This window comes from Hoplias malabaricus, chromosome 1 (assembly GCF_029633855.1).
Source record: "Hoplias malabaricus isolate fHopMal1 chromosome 1, fHopMal1.hap1, whole genome shotgun sequence".
In the NCBI taxonomy this organism is placed as follows: domain Eukaryota; kingdom Metazoa; phylum Chordata; class Actinopteri; order Characiformes; family Erythrinidae; genus Hoplias; species Hoplias malabaricus.
The window spans coordinates 32,472,190-32,493,456 of NC_089800.1; the positions used below are offsets into that span (position 1 = coordinate 32,472,190).

General features: G+C 38.0%; 1 protein-coding gene across 5 annotated transcripts; it reads right to left on the bottom strand.

Annotated features, from left to right (window-relative positions):
* Positions 1-506: 506 nt before the first annotated feature.
* On the bottom strand, positions 507-20,158 carry slc2a2 (solute carrier family 2 member 2). Of its 5 annotated transcripts, none has more exons than XM_066662404.1 (11): positions 20,089-20,158; positions 18,294-18,389; positions 17,484-17,689; positions 14,622-14,746; positions 10,087-10,202; positions 8,791-8,953; positions 8,250-8,437; positions 7,369-7,473; positions 6,249-6,350; positions 5,608-5,811; positions 507-2,832 (listed from the first exon to the last, which is right to left on the bottom strand). In XM_066662404.1, exons 1-11 carry the CDS (start codon positions 20,095-20,097, stop codon positions 2,638-2,640), a joined length of 1,509 nt encoding a protein of 502 aa, XP_066518501.1. In that variant the 5' UTR covers positions 20,098-20,158; the 3' UTR covers positions 507-2,637. The 5 variants fall into 5 exon arrangements, with proteins under 5 accessions (XP_066518501.1, XP_066518504.1, XP_066518502.1 ...); XM_066662407.1 differs by having other exon boundaries at positions 17,484-17,535; positions 20,089-20,155; XM_066662405.1 differs by having other exon boundaries at positions 18,294-18,386; positions 20,089-20,112.
* Between the last annotated feature and the right edge of the window lie 1,109 nt (positions 20,159-21,267).

The following is a 21,267-nucleotide window of genomic DNA, read 5'->3' on the forward strand; positions in this document are numbered from 1 at the left end:
AGTGAGATACCAAGTGTTGAAAGAGAACGTCCAGTTACGTCTCTGATAACATGAATGAGGTATCTCACCAATATTCCCTTCTTGCATATAGCATGGTGGAAAGCATGCTGAGAATGTGAGCTGGGAGCAGGGGGTGGATTATATAATTAAGAGGTGGTGTATAATTAAGAGGTGGTGTAATATAATGATGTTGGTTTCTGAGAAGAGCCTCACTCTGAGTGACTGCCTGTGAGGAGTTTGGTGTGTTTTCTTCATGTCCATGTGGGTTTCCTCCGGGTGCTCCGGTTTCCATGGTCCAAAAACACATGTTGGAAGATGGATTGGTGACTCAAAAGTGTCCATAGGTGTGAGTGTGTGTTGCCCTGTGAAGGTGTCCCCTTCAGGGTGTGTTCCCACCTTGTGCCCAGTGATTCCAGGTAGGCCGAAAACAACATTTGAAAATGCAGCAGTGAATTTTCCACATTCAGTGTGAAAAAAGTTTAATCTTTAAATCAACACTAGGCAGTATTTATACCTTAACATTGTGATGCTCCACTGAGCTGTAATAGGGAGAATAGAGTCTCAATCTTTGCTACTCCAGGATCAACATTGCAGAAACTGCACTCTGTAAATTTTGGAGAAGGGTAGGGAAAATGCCCTACCTTCTTCCTTATTTCAGGACAGTACTGTAAAAATGAATTACACTCTGCAACTGTAGGGGGAGCCCAGGAGCAAAAATATCTAATCTTACCTAGAGTTTTTAACATTTTAATCAGCTTCAATTACACACTCCTGACAGTAGAACTGAAACCACACAAACACAGCAATATACATAAACAAAAATCATAAAATATAAATTTTTTTACTGGACTATTTACGTACACTTCAAGACAAACATTTCAGTTCAGAATTTATCAAGTTTCAATTAATTTAAATATATTAAAAATTATTTAATGGAAATTGATTGACAAGTACACAAACATATACACTTTCACACAAGGCACAAAAACATAAAAAATGTAAAGACAGAAATGAGCCAGAGCAAAAATACAAAATTCTGGCAGTAAATTCCCCTCTTTAATTTTGCACAGATGTAAACAGTAATCTCTGTATGAACTGTATGGAGCCCTGCTGGTGACATGCCTTCACTATGCACTATGTAAGTTTGGTGAGTTTGAAGCCCTCTCTGGTGAAAATTTGAAACTGCAGGAAATGTGTGGAAGAACACTGTGTAATGTGTATTGTGCTGTGTTCCATTTCTCTGTTCATCTTTATCTGATGATTGTGAGAGTGTTCATGTTAAAGGACGATGCAGAGAGAACTGGATCAGAATTCGGTGATGAAAATGCCTTCTTTGTTAGATTTGGACCAAAAGTGTTGAATGTCATTTTTCTAGTTAAATGAACTAAAACAGAAAATTGACACTGTTGTAGTAGAGATATTTCCTCAGGACTTCAGCAAACACTGCTGACACACGCAATTTAAGTTGTTTCCACACTTTAATTTTATTAAGTAGAATGTAGAATTTTATTTTATTTATTAATTGGATAAGTGGTTACAGATATTGAATGAATGAATGAATTAATATTATTTTCCTACACTTGCAGGTCACAGTCAAATACAAAAAAACATTTGGATACCTCTTGTCTAAAGAAATAGGATTTTCTTTGTTTTATACGTAAAGAGTAAAAATACGCGAAAATATGCTCAGTCTTTTTTCTTTGTTTGGTTTAAATGTTTGGGACTGTAATAATGTCAGAATTTTGGTGTCCAAGTTACATTTTACTTTTTTAAATATTCTTATTATTTTTTAATTATTACATTTTTATTATCTTATTTTGAATTATCTTATTTTTAATGATCTATTTTGTTCCAATCTGTAAATAAACACTAATTCAGTAACTGAACAAACACTAGAACATAAGGAAAAACATACATATGTAAGACCCGTGATGTGAACACTTTGGTGTATAATCTCGGGAAAATAATGTAGTAGGATTTTCCAGTGAATAAAAGCTGCTTTTTGGTATATCCCTTAAAGTAGTAGGGTTTGAGGACGCAGTTTTGAACAAAAGTCAGAGATGCTTAATGTATTTAATTTCAGTCAAAACAGCCAAAAGATTTTAAAGTAAAAAATAGAAAATAAAATTAATATGTTTGCTTCTGGAATCAAATTAAAAAAAGTAAAAATTTAATCTTTTTTTTTCACTCATGCATCTGTAAGGAGTCTCTATCAGAAGCATCCAGGAAGAATCCAAGTGAATCCCAAACACATTCGATGATGCTGAGGTCAGGGCTCTGGGGTGATCAGTCAACTGTTCTGAGAAACACCACCAGCTTCTTTATTTCTTTGTTTGGTTCTTCTTTTGTGTGTATTTACTACATCATTATTGAAATGAAGAGACTAATTGCTTTGTGGTCTCTGAATGAAACAGTTTATGCTCCATAGAGCAGGCCATATTTAATATTAGCTTAGGTTTTTTTTTAAAGTTTTAACTAGGTGTCAATATAATGGTAGTTTGAAAATGTGAAGAAGAATCAATTGAGGAAAGGACTGATTGTTGCGTTAAACTCAGTTAGAGAAGGTGTGAGGGCAGTAACAGGCTCTATTTCTGTTTCCATTTCTCCATATTTGTTTCTGTCCTCAATTATTTCCTTTTAGGCCACAGTGTCTCCTTTAAGCTGCTCCAGTTCTGTCCCCACCACAGGTCGAGGGACTCGTTCTTTTTGGAAAAGAGCAGCTATCTCCTCAAAAGTCTTCCCTTTGGTCTCGGGGACCCGGAAACATGTGAAGAGAGTGAAACCAAAGAGGAGCACCACGAAGATTATAAACATGTACTGGCCACACAACTCCTGCAGAAAGACAGTCAGAAATTGATCACAGACCAGCTGTAAAAACATCTAATCAATTTGCAGCATTTACACCATTTTATACAATTTATCAACAATCCTAATGTGGATGTAAGGTTACTTCTTCAAAAAATTGAAAAATATTAAATGTGTAACCATGGAAACATGAACCGTGTAAATGTGTAAACTTATACAGTGTAACCATAGAAACCTATTGAGAGTTTAAACATGGAAATTTGTACAGTGTAACCATGGAAACATGTACAGTGTATTCTTGGTTATGGTTGTAGTGTAACCAGGAAGCGGTGTGTTATAAAACCATGTAAAATGTGTTCAGTGTAATAATGGAAACATGTTAATTGTGGCTATGCTTACAGCTTTCATAGAGCTGGAAATTTTTTTCATTGTAACCACAGAAACACATGTAAACTCACATTAACTATAAGAGTTACTGTAAATATCATGAACATTTTTCTGCCCTGAAACTATAGGTTAGATATTAATTATTTATAATCTAACTGTATCTATGGCATAAAAAGAGTTGCAGTGAGAGAGTTCTGTTGATTACAGACCTCTCTGTCCTTACATCAGTTTAAATATGGAGAGGATCAGTACCTGGTCTAGAGAAGTGCACCTCTCTTCTCTAGACGGAACCACCCCAGGTTTAAACCCTGTGTTAAAGGTAATAATCTGAGCGATTACCATACATGTTTTTACAAGTCATTAATGAATGACTAGTGTTAGTGACTGAAGCTTCTGTTCCTCAATGTCCTTAAGACTGCCCTTCAAGTCCCTACACAACTATAATTCACTAATCACACACAAATGAATAAATTGCCCATTAATTACCACTACTCACATACTAATCACACCCTAGTCACGTGATATTATTGAAGAGAAGTGTGGGGAATTCGTTGACACTAAACAGTTTACACCTGAATTTGTAAAAGGGATCACATGTGGTGTGTCATAGTGTTTATATTTCTTTTTTTTTTTGGAAATATAAATTTAATTTTCTATAAAATAAAAAAAAAATTGTTTTATGAATTTCTACAAATATATATTGCATGGTTTATGTTTGGGCTATGAAAAGCAATTTTGTGCATTATTATGTTCTAACAAGCAATAATGGACTTACTAGCAGTGTAAATATATAGCTAGTGTGTGAGTTTTTGTTTTATCTCTATCAACTTGATAAGGTGTTAAATTAATGGTTAGGCTCTTCTGGCCATTAAATGGTATTGCATGATAATGTGCAGTATACAGTGGAGGAAATAATGATTTGATCCCTTGCTGCTTTTGTAAGTTTGCCCAATGACAAAGATATGAACAGTCTTTAATATATATATATAATCAAGGATACCCCACGAGGTGAGATTTTGCATGGAGCCCCAGGTCGACTGACAGTCATTTTGTATTTGTTCCATTTTCTTACAGTGGCACAAACAGTTGTCTTCTTCTCACCCAGCGTCTTACTTATGGTTTTGTAGCCCATTCCAGCCTTGTGCAGGTCTATGATCTTGTCCCTAACATCCTTAGAAAGCTCTTTGGTCTTGCACATGTTGGAGAGGTTAGAGTCTGACTGATTAATTGAGTCTGTAGACAGGTGTCTTTTATATTTTATACAGGTGACAATTTAAGACAGCTGTCTTTAATGCAGGTAACGAGTTGATTAGTGGTGTCTAACTGGTCTATAAGAGCCACTACTCTTAATGTTTGGTAGGGGATCAAATACTTATTTCTCTCTGCAAAATGCAAATAAATATATATATTTTATACAATGTAATTTTCTGTATATTCTATTAGATATACTATCTCTCACTGATAAAATAAACCTACCCTTAAAATTATAGACTGTTCATATCTTTGTCAGTGGGCAAATTTACAAAATCAGCAAGGGATCAAATAATTATTTCCTCCACTGTATATTATAAAACAAGATGAAAAATGTATATATTTTTTTTTAAAATAAGGATTGCACATGGTTTGCTTGAGACTGATACTTCATTATTTGTCTTTATATTTACATAAATTACATTCAACTCCACTCCAATTGAAAGAACACATTTCCGGCTTTCATATGACACCTTAATAATGCAAATATCTCAAAAAATAACAAAACTTATGAAGTAGAAAATGTGAAACTTTGAAATGTGGTTCAAAGGAGCTGACATGTTAAATATCTCACAATGTAAATTATATAATTAATATTTACCTCAGAATAACCAAAATTAATCTCAGAATAATTAACATTTAGCTCAGAATTACTAACATTTATCTCAGAACAATTAATATTTACCTCTGAATAATTCATATTTATCTCAGAATAGCTAACATTTATTTCAGAATAACTAACGTATATCTCAGGATAAAAATATTAGTATAGTTAATGTTATTAGCATTGGAAATATTGCCTAGCTAGCTGATTAATTTTTGCTAAAGAGCATTTACCTCTATTTAAGACTAGTGTGGTAAGTAAATAAATCTTTGTTTAATTTTGGTCAAACAGCTAGCCATTTTTTTTACCTTAAAATAACAATGTTGTCATTATAATCTCATAAATGTTCTTATTTCATACTAGCATTTCATAAATATTAACGAGATTTAAAATATGTTTGTTAATTTTACCTAAACAGCGAGTCAGTATTTATCTCAGAATAAATATATTTATTAAACTTTACCTCAGAACAGCTAAATTAAACCAGTAAAAGTAGCGAGCTAAATGAGCATCTGTTAAGCGATGCTGCTGTGACCACATACAGCCGGAGTGGGCAGTACCTCAATGTAGGGGAAGAACATCCCGATGATGAAGTTGCTCGTCCAGTTACAGAAGCCAGCTAGTGCGATGGCTGCTGGCCGAGGGCCCTGACTGAACAACTCCGCCACAATGAACCACGGGATCGGACCCGGTCCGATCTCAAAGAAACACACGAACAGGAAAATAGCAGTCATGCTCAGGTAGCTCATCCATGAAAATGTGAACTGAGGAAAAACAAACCAGTGTGTTACAACAAAGTGGAACCATCACAGAATTAAATCCGAAGACTTGCAAATGGCAAGATATGTGTTTTATATTTGAATTTTAAATATCCACTGAACATTGCACACTGTAAAAAGAAAATTGCTTCAGTTGGCAACAAGTAATTAAATTAAGTTTATCCAACTTAATTTTTTAAGTTTTTTAAGGTTAAACTTAAAAAATTAAGTTGGATAAACTTAACTGAATTACTTGTTACCAATTGAAGCAATTCAATTAAGTTGGATCAACTGTTTTCTTTTTACAGTGCAGTAGAAAATTGGAGTTCATTCATAGATATGTGTGGTGTTTTACATTTTTCATAGCTTAAACATTTTTTGTAAAAGGTTTAAACTTAATAAAGAAAAACAATCCATTATAAAAGGAAAAACTGTAATCTCACCTGATAAACGAGTCCCACGGTCATTCCCACAGCACACAAACACATCCCCCCGAGTCCAATAAGCATCAGAGTCCTTCTCCCAGTTCGGTCCACCAGTACCACCTGAAACACACCGAAACACCTGGACCAATCAGTGTCCAATTACTTACTCACCCTGCACCAGAACCACCCAAACCAGGCCTGCTCTGTCCACTGAAGAACAGGGGGAGAGGGGGCTAGAAAATATGCAGAGCAATGGACTACAGTCTGTAATGGTTCTCGTCCACTGCAGGGTCCCTACTCTCCTCTACTGGCTCTACTTATCTTCTCCATCTTGTAAATCTGGTCTTGGTTCTGGAAGCAGGTTTTTTTTTAATCCGTGTTCTCTCGTGGTTCTGAGCGAACCAAGTATGGACTAAATTATTACGCGTTATCTTTGCAGAGAGCTTACTGCCCTGAGAGTCGTCACTTTGTGCCATGCAATGCAGACATCCAGCACAAACTCTCCATCTTTAAAATATTCATCTACAGCAGCAATTACATTTGTTTTTATTTGACTCACAACGGTAGCTCGTAAAATTACGCCGTGGTCTTTTGAAGAAGTTCAAAGTCCTTGGATCGGTGGCCAAAGAAAGAATCCAGCAAGAGTTGGACGCTGCAACAAGGAAGTAAAAATCTGTGCTGGATTTATCTGAACTGATGGCGGAGATGAGTTCAGTCCCAAACAACAGCAACAACTATACAGCTTAACTATAGAGTCCAATTCCAAATTCGTGTCAGCTGTGTGTTTGTCTGTCCTGCTCCAGCTGTGACCTTGTCCCTGTGCACAATGTAAGATTCCTACAGACTTGTCCAAGTGTACCTTTCTAATGATAAGTGAGATTTGTGATTTTGTGCCTTTTTAAAATATCAGGAATTTTGTTGTTATCTTCTGTTATTGAATTTGTACAGCTATAAATGAGAATTTTGTGCTGAACAAAGGCTTAAAGAGCTGCAGAGAGTTGTGAAAGGCTGAGAGCTTGGGTCCTCCTCTTGGAAATTAAACTCTCTGCTGTTCCCCAGCAGTGTGTGTGTGTGTGTGCGCGTGCGTGCACTGTTCCCCAGCAGCAATGTTTATCTTTAAATTAGAGTGAGCTCTTACCGAGACGAGTGTAAAGATCATGTTTACGACTCCCACTCCAATGGTGGCGTACACTGGCTGGGACACTCCTGCTCGCTGGAAAATGCCCGTGGAGTAATAAAATATCTGGTTAAAAACAACAAAGGAAAACTGAATCAATATGACACAAACAAATGTTATTGTGGCACCAAAGAAATCAGCTGCAATAAACATTGTGAATCTGAATGATATAAACAATAAAAAGGGGAGTATAAAATATTTCAGAAAAGAGAGAGAAAGAGGGAGACCGAGTGAGAGAGAGAGAAAGTGAGAGACGGAGAAAAAAAAAGAGGGAATGGATATGACAGAGCTATATAAAAACACAAATTGCTAGACAAGATAAATATTTACACCTCTAAAAGCTGTCAGTTGTTACTACTCATTATAAAACAGTCTGGAGGAGCTGTATGTGAACACAAACATCTATTAACATTCCCAGACATTCCCCGGACTTTATCCTGCCCCCGGTGTACACTCCGGGTAATTTCCAAGTGACCTCTGTGTGAACAGAGCAAAGACTGCTTCAGAGAATCGTGCTGTATCTCCTGCACGTGCTGTCTTAACCAAGTGCTGCACGTGCTCCACCCTCTGCCTGAATCACATGGAACATTTCAAAATGTGAACACATCTGACATGGAACATCTCCGGTCGTGCACTGCTTGTGTGAAAGGACTCAAAAATTCTCCAGACTGAGTTCATATGTGAAAGCGGTTCAGTTTAGATGACTTGCGCTTTATAAATAATGAAAACACACTCTGATTAGCATTGTCCACAGTGTTTTGGTTGTGAAAATCATGGAAGGCACATTTAATATTCATAATTCAACTGTATTGAATAATAAAGATTGAATTAAAGGTTCTCACTGCATTGATTCCCGAGAACTGCTGGGAGAGGTGCAGGGTCAGAGCCACGCAGAGCTGCTTCCGATAGATGGAGGAGCGAATGAGTCGAAACAGAGAGATCTTCTCCTCCTTCTCCAGCGCCTCCTTTTCTACCTGCATTTCCACCAGGTCTTTAGTGGTGTCGTACTCCCCTTTAAACCGCTTTAAACCTGGAGGACACACAATAGCAAGAGCTACACTTATTATCGTTAGCCTTATTTATACAGAGCTCCTTAATAAGCCGGTGATTCAGAGGTTAGCGTGTAGTATGTAGCATTATTGGTATGGAGCTTCTTAATGAGCTGGTGATTCTGAGCAGTGTTAGCATGTAGCGTGTAGCATTATTGATACAGAACTCCTTAATAAGTTGGAGATTTGGAGCAGTATTTGCTCGTAATGTGTAGCATTATTGATACAGAGTACAGAGCTCCTTAATAGGCTGGTGATTCTGAGCAGTATTAGCTTGTAGCGTGTGTCATTACTTAAGCTGAGTGTATCTTAGAGGACGGTGTGTGGTCCGTACTTTTACAGGCCTCCTCCTTCTTCCCAAGTTTGATGTAGAGATATCGCGGACTCTCCGGACACAGAGGCAGCAGCAAACTCTGCAGAACCGCAATCGCTCCAGATAAACCCAACAGAACATTCCACAGCTCAGGGTTCCCCAGCAGGATGTCCAGACCTAGAACCTAAAAAATCTAGGCATTATTAATAATATACAAGGTTTTAAAAAACCCATATCCAGAACACACAACTGTGCACACACTATCATAAGCCTATAGACAAACAAACACACACACACACAAAAACATGTTCTGACCTTAAAATGTAATGATTACCTTGTGGGGACCACCTGGTAAGACAAGTCCCCACAATGTAAACATGTAAATAGGTTTTGGTCCCCACAATGTGATGTATTACACTTACACACACGCGCACACACATTTCTCAGCACCTAAATGCACATAATTTATTTTATTCTACACAGTTTGGTCAGTAGAGGGAGCAGTGCTCTCATTGCTGCACCTCACACTGTAACCATTGGCTCATGAGTTTCTGAACTCTGGGTTTTCATGGGCTCATTACTAAATCATCTGCATGAATGAGGGCATGTTTCATGGAAATAATATTTAAATGAGGAATTGGTAAGCGGAGCTTGATTTCACGCTAAAGCTGCTTAATCCACTTGGTCAGAAGCTTCACCGATCAGAAAAGTAGTTCCAAACAACTTTTCTGCACTTTAGTACATAAGAATGTATTGGTGCCCCTCCAGTATTTTACAAACATACCGATTATTTCTTTACAGAATCCACTGTAATTTATCTTTAGTATCTTATTGAACGAAACAAACTAAAGTGACAGATTAAATTTACAGTGGAAATACTACAAGTGACATGGGTAATGCAATGCATTCATTGGTCTTACTGCACCCCTGTGAAATAGTGCTATGCCCTCCATAGGGGGCACTGAATCAGACAATGGTCAGATGAAGACTGACCATGGCCAGTGTGTTTAACCTCTAAAGAAAAACATCAACTTGAAGGGGATGTTCTGGAGTGGCTGCACCACCCATGCAGCTCACTGTGCTCATTGCCAAGAGTCTGCCAGAGGGTTTAAACACACGGAGCACTGGCATGTTTTGTAAGGTAATTGTGCCATTATTATGTTTGCCGCACCCTCACACATTCCACATTCAGTCATTCAGAGGTAAACCCGAGTTCAAAATAATCTTTACTGCTCTGTAACTTAATCAATGCCCAGTGAAGCCTCCTCCACACCAGACTTTGGACCCAAATCTGAAATTGTGCTGTGGTGAACTGACCTGGCTGATAAGGATCCCTGTGACGATGGCGAGCTGATGGAGTGTTCCAAGAGCTCCTCTGTACTTCACTGGAGCAATTTCTCCGATATACATTGGAACCAGCCCCGACGACAGCCCTGAAACACACAATAATATTCTAATATATTCACAGTGACGATGAAGGGGCACACTGACACTTCAGCCAAGTGATAACTCTAACATTTACCTTCTCAAACATGGTGTGTGAGTGTGTGTTGCACTGGTACAAGTGGATCAGACAAAGTAGTGCTGCTGGAGTTTTCAAACTCTGGGTCCACTCACTGTCCACTCTGAGACACTCCTGTCCCATTGGCCCAGCTTGTAGATGTAAAGTCAGGGACAGTAGCTCATCTGTCACTGCACAGTGTGTGTTGGTCGTCCTCTAGTCCTTCACCGGTGGACACAGGACACTGTCGGCTGGATGTTTTTGGTTGGTGGACTATTCTCACAGTTTTAAAATGAGAGAATGATCCACCACCCAAATCATACATGCTCTGTGGGGTTCCTCAACATTGTGGAACAGGGGGAAATAGCAAATTATGCAGAGCAACATATGGACTACAGTCTGTTACTCTAGAACTACAAAGTAACCAGCGTGGACAGTGGAGCTGAGAGAGTGGGCAGTATGTGTATAAATGAGCGTGATTTTAATGTAATGGCTGAAGGGTGTATTTTATTTGCCGAGGTAAATGGTATAGGTATTAATGGATTGAACATTTTCACATATTTTACTCAAGTATATTATTGGGTAAATGTTTTGTTTTATCTTTTTTTTTTCTTTGTGACTATAGTGTATTAATTCATTCTCACAGTGGTTTTCTTTAAAACAATATGTTTTACAATTTGACAATATTTATAATATATTTATGATATACTATTTTTATATTTCCGTTCCTTAGTGTTCTCTGACTACAAAGGGTCCCAGGGTACATTTCTATTGGATCAGCAAATTTTATTATTTATTTATTTATTTCTGCAACTATACATTTTTGCATTAATTGATTTCCAAATTTATTTTTTTCTGTTTTTCCTTGCTCTTGTGTGATAAGGGGGCTGTCTATCAATGATGTCATGGAGTCTAAACATACTTATTGGTTGATCGATGCCCAATGCCATAGATTAACTGTACATGTTTTGCTCCATCAGCGGTATAGTATTGTGCTATACCCACAATATGGAACACTGGGACTGACCATGTGCTGGAGAGTCAGCTCTCTCCACTGGTCTCCCAACGTGAAATTTCTGCTCCCAGAGACAGAGCAGCACAATCAGTCCGCCAGGCAGCTCACACACATCAGAATGAGCTGTGAATGTACTGCTAAAGCACGTTTCCTTCCTTTTATTTTGAATTTATTCAACAAACTGAGATCACATGATTAACCAAGGCATTCAGCTTTATTCAAATGGTAAACACATGTATATGAATGTACAAACCGGATTCCAAAAACAAATTGTGAATAAAAACTGAATGCAATGATGTGGCAAATGTCAATATTTTATTCGTAATAGAACATAGATGACAGATCAAAAGTTTAATCTGAGTAAATGTAACATTTTAAAGGAAACATATGTTGATTCAAAATTTCACAGTGTCAACAAATCCCAAAAAGTTGGGACAAGTAACAATAAGTGGCTGGAAAAAGGAAACTGAGCATATAACGTACAGCTGGAAGACCAATTAACTCTAATTAGGTCAATTGACAACATGATTGGGTATACAAAGAGCTTCTCAGTGTGTCAGTGTCTGTCTGAAGCCAAGATGGTAAGAGGATCACCAATTCCACCATTGTTGCACAGAAAGATAGTGCAGCAATACCAGAATGGTGTTACCCAGCATAAAATAGCAAAGACTTTTAAGTTATCATCATCAACCGTGCATAACATCATCAAAAGATTCAGAGAATCTGGAACAATTGCTGTGCATAAGTGTCAAGGCCGTAAAACTGTACTGGATGCTCATGATCTCCAGGCCCTTAAACGTCACTGCACCTCAAACAGGAATGCCACTGTCAAGGAAATAACAGAATGGGCTCAGGAATACTTCCAGAAAGCATTGTCAGTGAACACAATCCACCGTGCCATCCGCCGTTGCCAGCTGAAACTCTACAGTGCAAAGAGGAAGCCATTTCTAAGCAAGCTCCATAAGCTCAGACGTTTGCACTGGGCCAGGGGTCTTTTAAAATGGAGTGTGGCAAAATGGAAAACTGTTCTGTGGTCAGATGAGTCACGATTTGAAGTTCTTTATGGAACACTGGGATGCCATGTCATCCGGACCAGAGAGGACACCCCAAGTTGTTATCAACGCTCTGTTCAGAAGCCTGCATCACTAATGGTATGGGGTTGCATGAGTGCTTGTGGCATTGGCAGCTTGCATGTTTGTAAAGGCACCATTAATGCAGAGAACTATGTTCAGGTTCCAGAACAACATATGCTCCCATCTAGACGTCATTTCTTTCAGGGAAGACCCTGCATTTTTCAACAAGATTTTCTGCAACAATCACAACATCATGGCTACGTAGGAGAACGATCCGGGTACTGAAATGGCCAGCCTGCAGTCCAGATCTTTCACCTATAGAGAACATTTGGCGCATCATAAAGAGGAAGGTGCGACAAAGAAGGCCCAAGACGATTGAACAGTTAGAGACCTGTATTACACATGAATGGGAGAGAATTCCTATTTCTAAACTTGAGAAAACTGGTCTCCTCTGTCCCCAGACGTCTGTTGAGTGTTGTAAGAAGAAGGGGGGATGCCACACAGTGGTAAAAAATGGCCTTGTTCCAACTTCTTTGGGATTTGTTGACGCCATGAAATTTTGAAACAACATATTTTCCCCTTAAAATGATACATTCTCTCAGTTTAAACTTTTGATCTGTGATTTGTGTTCTATTCTGAACATAATATTAGATGTTGGCACCTCCACATCATTGCATTCAGTTTTTATTCACAATTTGTTTAGTGTCCCATCTTTTTTGGAATCTGGTTTGTATGACATAGGAACGAAGGCATAACTGGACCCATGAAATGGTGTAGCATCACACTTAACAAGGGGATACATACTTTGCTCCATTTCATTGAGGCGAACAGATGCTTCTCTGAGCAAATCTGACACCAACCTTCACCCCAACATTTGCACTCTATTACACTTCTATTAGAATCAGCTGCTCTGTTCTGGACTTGAGCCTGAACGTGAAAAACACGCCCCCATTCATTAGCATATATTGAGGAGGAAATACATAAATAAATAAATGAATAAATGAAAAAAGAATAAATAAATGAATAAATAAATCAATATAAATAAATATATATTATAAAAATATAAATACAGAAAAAAAATCAAATCTGAGAAGAATTACTGTAGTTACTAACACAAGTAATGTAGGTCACGTTATTCCAGCTCACTATGTAATATGTCAAATTACTGATAAATAAAATAGAAAACAGAGAGAATAAGAGAAATGTTTAAAGGGGACGTTTACGATTATGGGGGAACGCTGTTTTCTCTGGTTTGTTTACGTTCAGCTCTGTGTCTTTAAAGGTGGAACAATGTGTTTGAGCAGAAAACTTGTTTGTACGTGTCTGAAGTGTAACTTGTCTGTAAATTTTTATTCACTGTTTGAATTCCCACAGAAACTCATTTGTAACTCGCGCTATTTAGGTTTGTAGCACTTTCGCTCTGTGTTTAATTTTAAGCAGCTAGCCCTCTCCTGAATTTAGAGTCAGTTCCACTTTAAGTAATGTAACTGTAACAGCAAAAATAAGTCTATGTTACCCACCTATGGAGCAGGAAAAAAGCAACATCCTCATCTTGGTTTGTGCTTTTCAGCGTTTGGAGTCTCTCCGTTGTCTAAAAACCTCCAGATGGCATTTCTCTGCCATGAGCAGAGAGAGAGAAAGCCTAGCATGCCGGACCGAGACACTTAGTTTTTTTTACCCATTTACAGACACCGGGGATTCGTAAACACATTAGTCCAGTTTTCAGCACAAACCGACTTGAGAGCAGCCAATGGAGTGGAAACAACCTCAAAGTTTTATACAAAGTGCTTTTTTTTTAATACAAATTGTGATATGTCACCTTTAACTCTGCAACATTAGCTTCTTGTGGCTCTTTGCATAACATAATTTAAATATAATTTTAGGCTGAATTTAAAGCTATAAATATAAATTCAACATATTTATCATAAATTCAGAAACACTTACATTTTGAAAGTCAGTTTACATTGTATTATATATTTTATATATTTTTCTCGTGTTATCACTCAGACAAAATGAGAAACAGACAAATTTAACGTAAAGCTGCTGTCAGTCATTCCTTATATGAATTTGACATTCATTCAGAACCCTTACACTGACACCTAGTGGCCTGGATGTGTCAGAGATTCTGTACTAAAACGTATTTTGGACATAATAGAAAACAATTTAAATATATGAAAAAATTGCTTTTAGAAACAATGGTTGCTGCGTTGTGGAGGTAAAATGTCTAACCACTCTCTTAAAATAATTTCTAGGATTATTTTACCGCAGTAGAAGCCCATAACCGCTCGTCCTGCGATCACCATTATGTGAGGAGTGCCAAGCTTCGCCAATCCCATCAATAAACTGCCCATGATTGCCAAGATATTCAGCACCAACATCCCTTTAATCCTGAGAGAGGGAGAAACCAGAGCGAAACAATTTCTCAAATTTAATCACTATTAAAGCAACACTGGGTACGTTTTTGCTCCTGAGTTCCCCCTACAGCTGCAGAGTGTAATTTACTTTTACAGCACTCTCTTAAAATCAAGGGGGGTTGAGGTGGTGGGGGCATAGAGGGGTGGTGGTTTCCTGCTCACAACATAGTTACATAGTGCTGTTTCTACATTTCTGAGACTGGAGTATCTATGACAGAGGTTCCATTCTCCCTGTTACAGCTCTGTTGAGCATCACAATAATTGAAGCTGTAATTTTTGCTATCTAGCATTTGTTTAATAACAATTAATATTAATTAAATGCTAATAAAGATCACCGTGACCCTGAAATGGACAAGCGAAAAAGATAATGATGATGATGATGACGATGATGATAAAGATACATATTATTACATATTATATATATTTATATATTATATTACATATACCAGATGCGATTGCTCTAAGACTGCAAGGGAAGCTCAGCTTCCCCTAAAATGTCAAAAAATAAGTGATCAAATATATACTGTTGTGTGTACATGTCAGTGAATAAATATTCACTACAACCCGCTCAACTTTTGTTCAGAATCAGCTTCTTATCACTGGTAAAGACGCGGCTTTCCCGCAGCCTCACAGTGCTTTAAACAGTCTGGACGCTGAGCGTCCTCAGAGTTCAATAGTGAAGCAGCAAAGTGCAGCGAAACGAGACGAGTCATTGGATAAATGCTGGGCTTTGTCCCGCCCATCGGACGCTCAGCGTCTCTGGGGGTCTATGGGGCAGTGGGCTGGCCTCGGCTGGCCCGGACGCTCAGCTTCTGCATGATGATTGGATGATCTGTTTGAGGCTGAATCCCTTTTTGATTGACAGCGAAATGAGCGAATCAGCGATCCTTTGGTGTGGAGATCCGTGAGAGCATTACGTTTTCATTCTGTTTTGAGTTGAACCAGACTTTCTTAATCCTCTTAGCGGAATTTTCTTTGTTAAAAATGACTAGCGACAAATCGAGCTTCTATTTCTGGCTACTATTTTTGTAGCTGCTTGTGTTTGGAGACTGACTTCTATCACTCTTTCTGACTTCTATCACAGTTTCTGTCCAGCGGGTGCTGCTGAGCCCCTCTACCGTCACAAAGCACTCACAAGCGGACACACTTCACATGGGCCAAGGCCGTTTAAGCAGCCTAGCTCTGCTGGCCATTGAGAGGACACTAGTCAAGTCCCTGGAAAATATGCCTTGTTGGTACGACAGGGTCACAGATCATTTTCTTGAAGAGGAACAGAGGGTAGAATTTACGTATAAATAAACCGACACATTTTATGATGTAGGCCGAAATTGAGCTTCCCCTCCTTGAAAGACCAGCATCCGCCACTGACATATACATATTATTAAGTCTTAATGACCTCTAAGGATTCTCAATCAATCATTTAATATTTATTTGAATTTACTCATTATGATTCATTTTAATTCACCGAATTAAAATCTGTATAAATATTCATATTGACAATTCAAACCAGCTACTGCTACTCTAGCTACTGTCACTTGCCTTGAACTAGCTGCCCACCCTACACTGAAATTTTCATGGAATTCTAACTATTACTTCTACTAATAGTATTAATAGTATTAAGACTATTAATAATAAAGAATAAAAAAACGAAATATAATAATAATAATAATAAGTCATTTTCATTCATTCATGAATAATAATCCTTCATAATAATAATAATAATCATCATCATCATCATCATCATCATCATATTGTCATCATCATTGCTTTCATTATATATACTATGATTGTATCAGTACACATGAGCATAACAGCAGACCTATGTGATGTGTAGGTACCTCCAACAGAGGAGGATAGGTCCCACCTTGTGAGCCTTGGTTCTGCCCAAGTTTTCTTCCTCAGCTCTGAGGGAGTTTTTCCTTGCCATGTCACCCCTGGTTTGCTCTACTGGGTTTGTTTACATTTCATGTTTAAACTTCTGTCCTTAGTGGAATTCTGTGAAGCTGCTTAGTGACATCATCAGTTGTAAAAAGCTCCATACAAATAAATTTGATTTGATTTGATATGAGGAATGAATCACACTGAATCATTACCAAGAATGATTAAAGGTGCTCTATTTTCTCTGTTACAGGTCAGTGGAGCACCACAGTTATGATACTGTAATTTTAATGTAAATGTATATTATAAAGGGCCCCATGAGTTTAAGTTTCATTTTTCAAATGGGATAAACAAAAGAAAATTATATTTATATATAATTTTCTTTTGTTTATCCCAACAAAAGAAACTCATTGACTGAGAGAACTGGAGACAACTAATAACAGGAAGAATATTCTATGTTGGAATTCCACAAAGATTGTAGTAGCACTTTTGTTAATTATATTTAGTTTTGTCTTTATGTGATAATTGATTTAAAAACTAAACAGATTATAGTTATATATATATTATATTTATATATATATAAAGGCGCCAGTCCTTTGCAGGGTGACACACACTCACACACTCACGCCTACGGACACTTTTGAGTTGCCAATCCACCTGTGTGTGTTTTTGGACAGGTGCACCCAGATGACACTACCTGCTGCACTATCATGCTGCCCATAATTCTTTTCAGTAATAAATTAAGAGAAGTAAACAAAGGTGAATCAGTTGTGAATCAGTGCAATTATGAACCACTGCTTTTTGTTATTGTTTTTTAATGGACACTACTTAACCTTCCTCTGAAGTCAGCGACGAAGCCCACCAGGAAAGAGGAGATGATGCCCCCTACAGGAAACATGGCAACGGACAGTGACCAGTACATGGTGAGGATGGAGGGGTTGGGGTCGGGATTGGGAAGAGTCGTCGATAAATTTCTTTCTTCATCAAACTCAGCATCAAAATATAAGCCCATAGAACGGGCGTAATGGGTCTGAATTACCTGCAGACCAGAAATAACACTCCAATAACTTTAACTAAATATAACCGTCCTTATCATTTCAAAGGCTGTGAGTGATATAATATTGTAAGTGGGTTTCTGTGTGTTGTTCCTCTCATTAAAATGGATTATATTTTATTCTTTAACCACCACAGTTTTATAGTCAGCATATTGATTATTTTTTAAGCTTTTGTGATAAAAAAAAAAAAAGCTGCTATAAACGAGCTGTTCTTCCTGCTCATTTGTTTGGTAAATGGCGCTCTGACTTGTCACCTGATTTTAGCGCATCCATAAATTGCAGAATATAGAACAGGTTCTAATACAAACTATGCAGCATAGCAGTCTGTCAGTTTCAGACACTGTGTGAAAGACACCCTTAACATTACCTGTGTTTGTTTTCAAAACTTGACGTGCATTTTGTTCATATGTTCAAGATCAGACTCAGAAAAGTCTTTAAATTTGGTTCAGGATTACGCATTAATCACATCTGAGCGCTACAATTAAACTGTTGGGTCTTGGGTAAACAAACTCTACATTCGTTATTTTATAATAATAAATATAATATATTTTTTGTGTTGTGGCCAAACTGTGAAGTGTGATCTCTGACCTTTTGTGGAGCGTTGATGACCCCCAGACTGTATCCATACTGCAGTGACCCCAGGGCCGCAACAAACACAGCCAAAGCCAGAGTACCTGTTAACTGCTGTAACACACACACACACACACACACACAAAAGCACACACACACACACACACACACACACACACACCCCACACACACACACACACACACACACTCAGGGGGACTTCCATTTATTTTTGTTTTTATGGAGACTTGCCCTAAACTAAACCTCACCTTGATATAACCCTCAGATCCCTAGCAAAACACTACTGTCCTCTCTCTCTGGGTGGGTGGGACAGGTAGGAAATCCCTCCCTCTACCCCACTCTGTCTGCTACAGAGTGCAGTCATCTGTGGGCTGAAGTGTCAGATATGGGCAGTGTGTTCTCCTCTGGAACAGCGAGCTGCTCTGTGTTTAGTGCTCGTGTTAGCAGCAGTTCCTAATGAAGCAGTGGTTTGACCAGGGGAAGCACATGTTTAGCTCCACCGTCCTGAGGGAGGGGGCGCTGTGTGTGCTCAGGGGGAAACTCACTGACTGAGAGAACTGGAGACAACTAATAACAGGAAGAATATTCTATGTTGGACTTCTACAAAAATTGTAGTTTCATCACACTAGAGAAAAGATTCTTATTCTCTGTTCTAGAAAACTTCACTTTCCACATGTTTATTCGTCAGTGTGCTGATTCAGCGCATTAGGGGTTTGAGAAATAGCTGCTGAGTGTGTATTACGACACTATTAGTGATTAATTATTAATAATGTACAAACACTGACGTGCCCTAGGACCAAGACTCAGCAGTTTTACAGGATCCAAAGACAAAATTAAACATTCATTCAACCGGAGCACCCAGAGGAAACCCACTCACAATCCTCACAATCAGTCACCTGGATTGGGACTGGAACCCACAACCTCCCGGTACTGTGTGACTGCAACACTACCTGCAGGGCCACTGTGCTGCCCTCAGAAAATTTATATGTCTTAATTAATTTAAACAATGTTTAAAATATAAAAAACCTTAATAACATCATGCGTTTACATTTGATTAAATTAGTGGAATAAATCCCTGTTAAAGAATCAATAGGTAAGATGTGTGTGTGTGTGTGCATACATATATATATATATATATATGCAGCGTGGTAGCGTAGCAGGTAGTTTCGCCACCATTAATTATTTAAAAAATAATATTTCATGAATAATTTTAAAATGATATTAAATCATATATTTTTCTTTAAAATGTAATAGCATTAATTGGCCTGACATTTTATTAAAAACAATTAACTTTTATTAAACTATTAACTAATTTATTTTATCCAACAATGTGTTAAACCCGAAAATGTATGTTAACCTTGTATTTTGTATTTTAATTACAATATTTATTAATGGAATTAAATACAACCTTATTTTAAAAGAATAATATATCATTAATTAACCAGTATGCTGTGAGTTAAACACTTTCCAAAAAACAGTAAGACACATACATTTTTAAGCTTTCCCCAGTTTTATTTTAATTAAAAAATTAAATACCACTTTCTATTTATTTTTAATGATAATCATGTAATTGATCTAAAATTAATGAACATGTTATTTATTACCCTAATCAGTAGAACTAGCATTTAAAAAGTCATGTGTTTAATGTTAGCTTTGGATTTTGCTGCTTTTTAATGAACAAAAATCTATATTCCTGACTGAAATCCCAAACATCAAATAACAGAACCTATATCAAATTAACCCCCACAGCAGCAAGGGAAAAATTCATTAATGACATTCTTTGGTATTATTTACCTTCTCCATGTCGTTGTGGTGGTGCAGAACACAGGGAACACAGGGACTCCGTTCTGAGCTGGAGATAAAGCAGCTCCAAGGTCCTGCTGTGTTTTTCTAGTAAGTAAATGATCAATCCCTCATCATGCATCCAGCACTCTCACCCCACGCCACACAGCGCTGGACACTGGTCATCGCAGGAGAGTTCATCTTTACACATCACTGGGCCTTTACTTCACACAGAAATCCACACACAACCACTTATCTTCTGCTCCACCATCATAAACCACACAGAACAGAACTCTTCATAGCCTTAAAGGCCATAACCACACCACGCTGCATAAGGTAACTAAGATAAAGTAGAGCCTAAAAGAAAAGGCCCAGAGCTGTCACTTCTCTATCAGCACCTTCAGGTGCAGCCAGTCACTCTTAGAGCCTGCAGAGTATTTACATTTACATTTATGGCATTTTGGCAGATGCTCTTATCCAGAGTGACTTACAAGGTTACTGGTATTACAGGTAGGCCAATGCAGTGTTAGAAGTCTTGCCCAAGGACTCTTATTGATTTAGCACAGTATGGTAGCCCAGATCTGGAATCAAAGCCAGGTCTCTCACATGGGAGCCAATTGTGTTACCACTGTACCACACCAACCACATTATTAAAATATTTGTCTGTGTGTGTGTTTATTTATGTTTTTTAGATTATAATAATTATGGATCATGCTTCTTTGACACCTTGGTGGTGGTGAAGGAGGTGAAGTAGATGAAAGTGGCAAAGGAGTCGAAGTTGGTGAAGGATGTTCATGTGGTAAAAGAGGTGAAGTTTGTGAGTGGTGCACAAGGTGGAAGAGGTGATGGTGGTGAAGAAGTTGTAGGTGGTGTAGGAGGTGAAGATGATGAAAGAGTTACAGGTGGTGAAGGAGATGAACGTAGTGAAGGAGTCAAAGGTATTGAAGGAGGTGCATGTGGTAACAGAGGTGAAGCTGGTAAAGGAGGTGAAGGTGGTGCAAGTGGTGAAAGACGAAGAAGGTGCAGGAGCTGAAGATGGTGACGGAGGTGCAGCTGGTGAAGGAGATGAAGTTGGTGAAGGAGGTCCAGGTGGTGAAGTACACGCAGGTGGTGTAGGAGGTAAAGGTGGCGAAGGAGATGCAGGTGGTGTAGGAGGTAAAGGAGGAGAAGGTAGTGAATGAGGTAAAACTA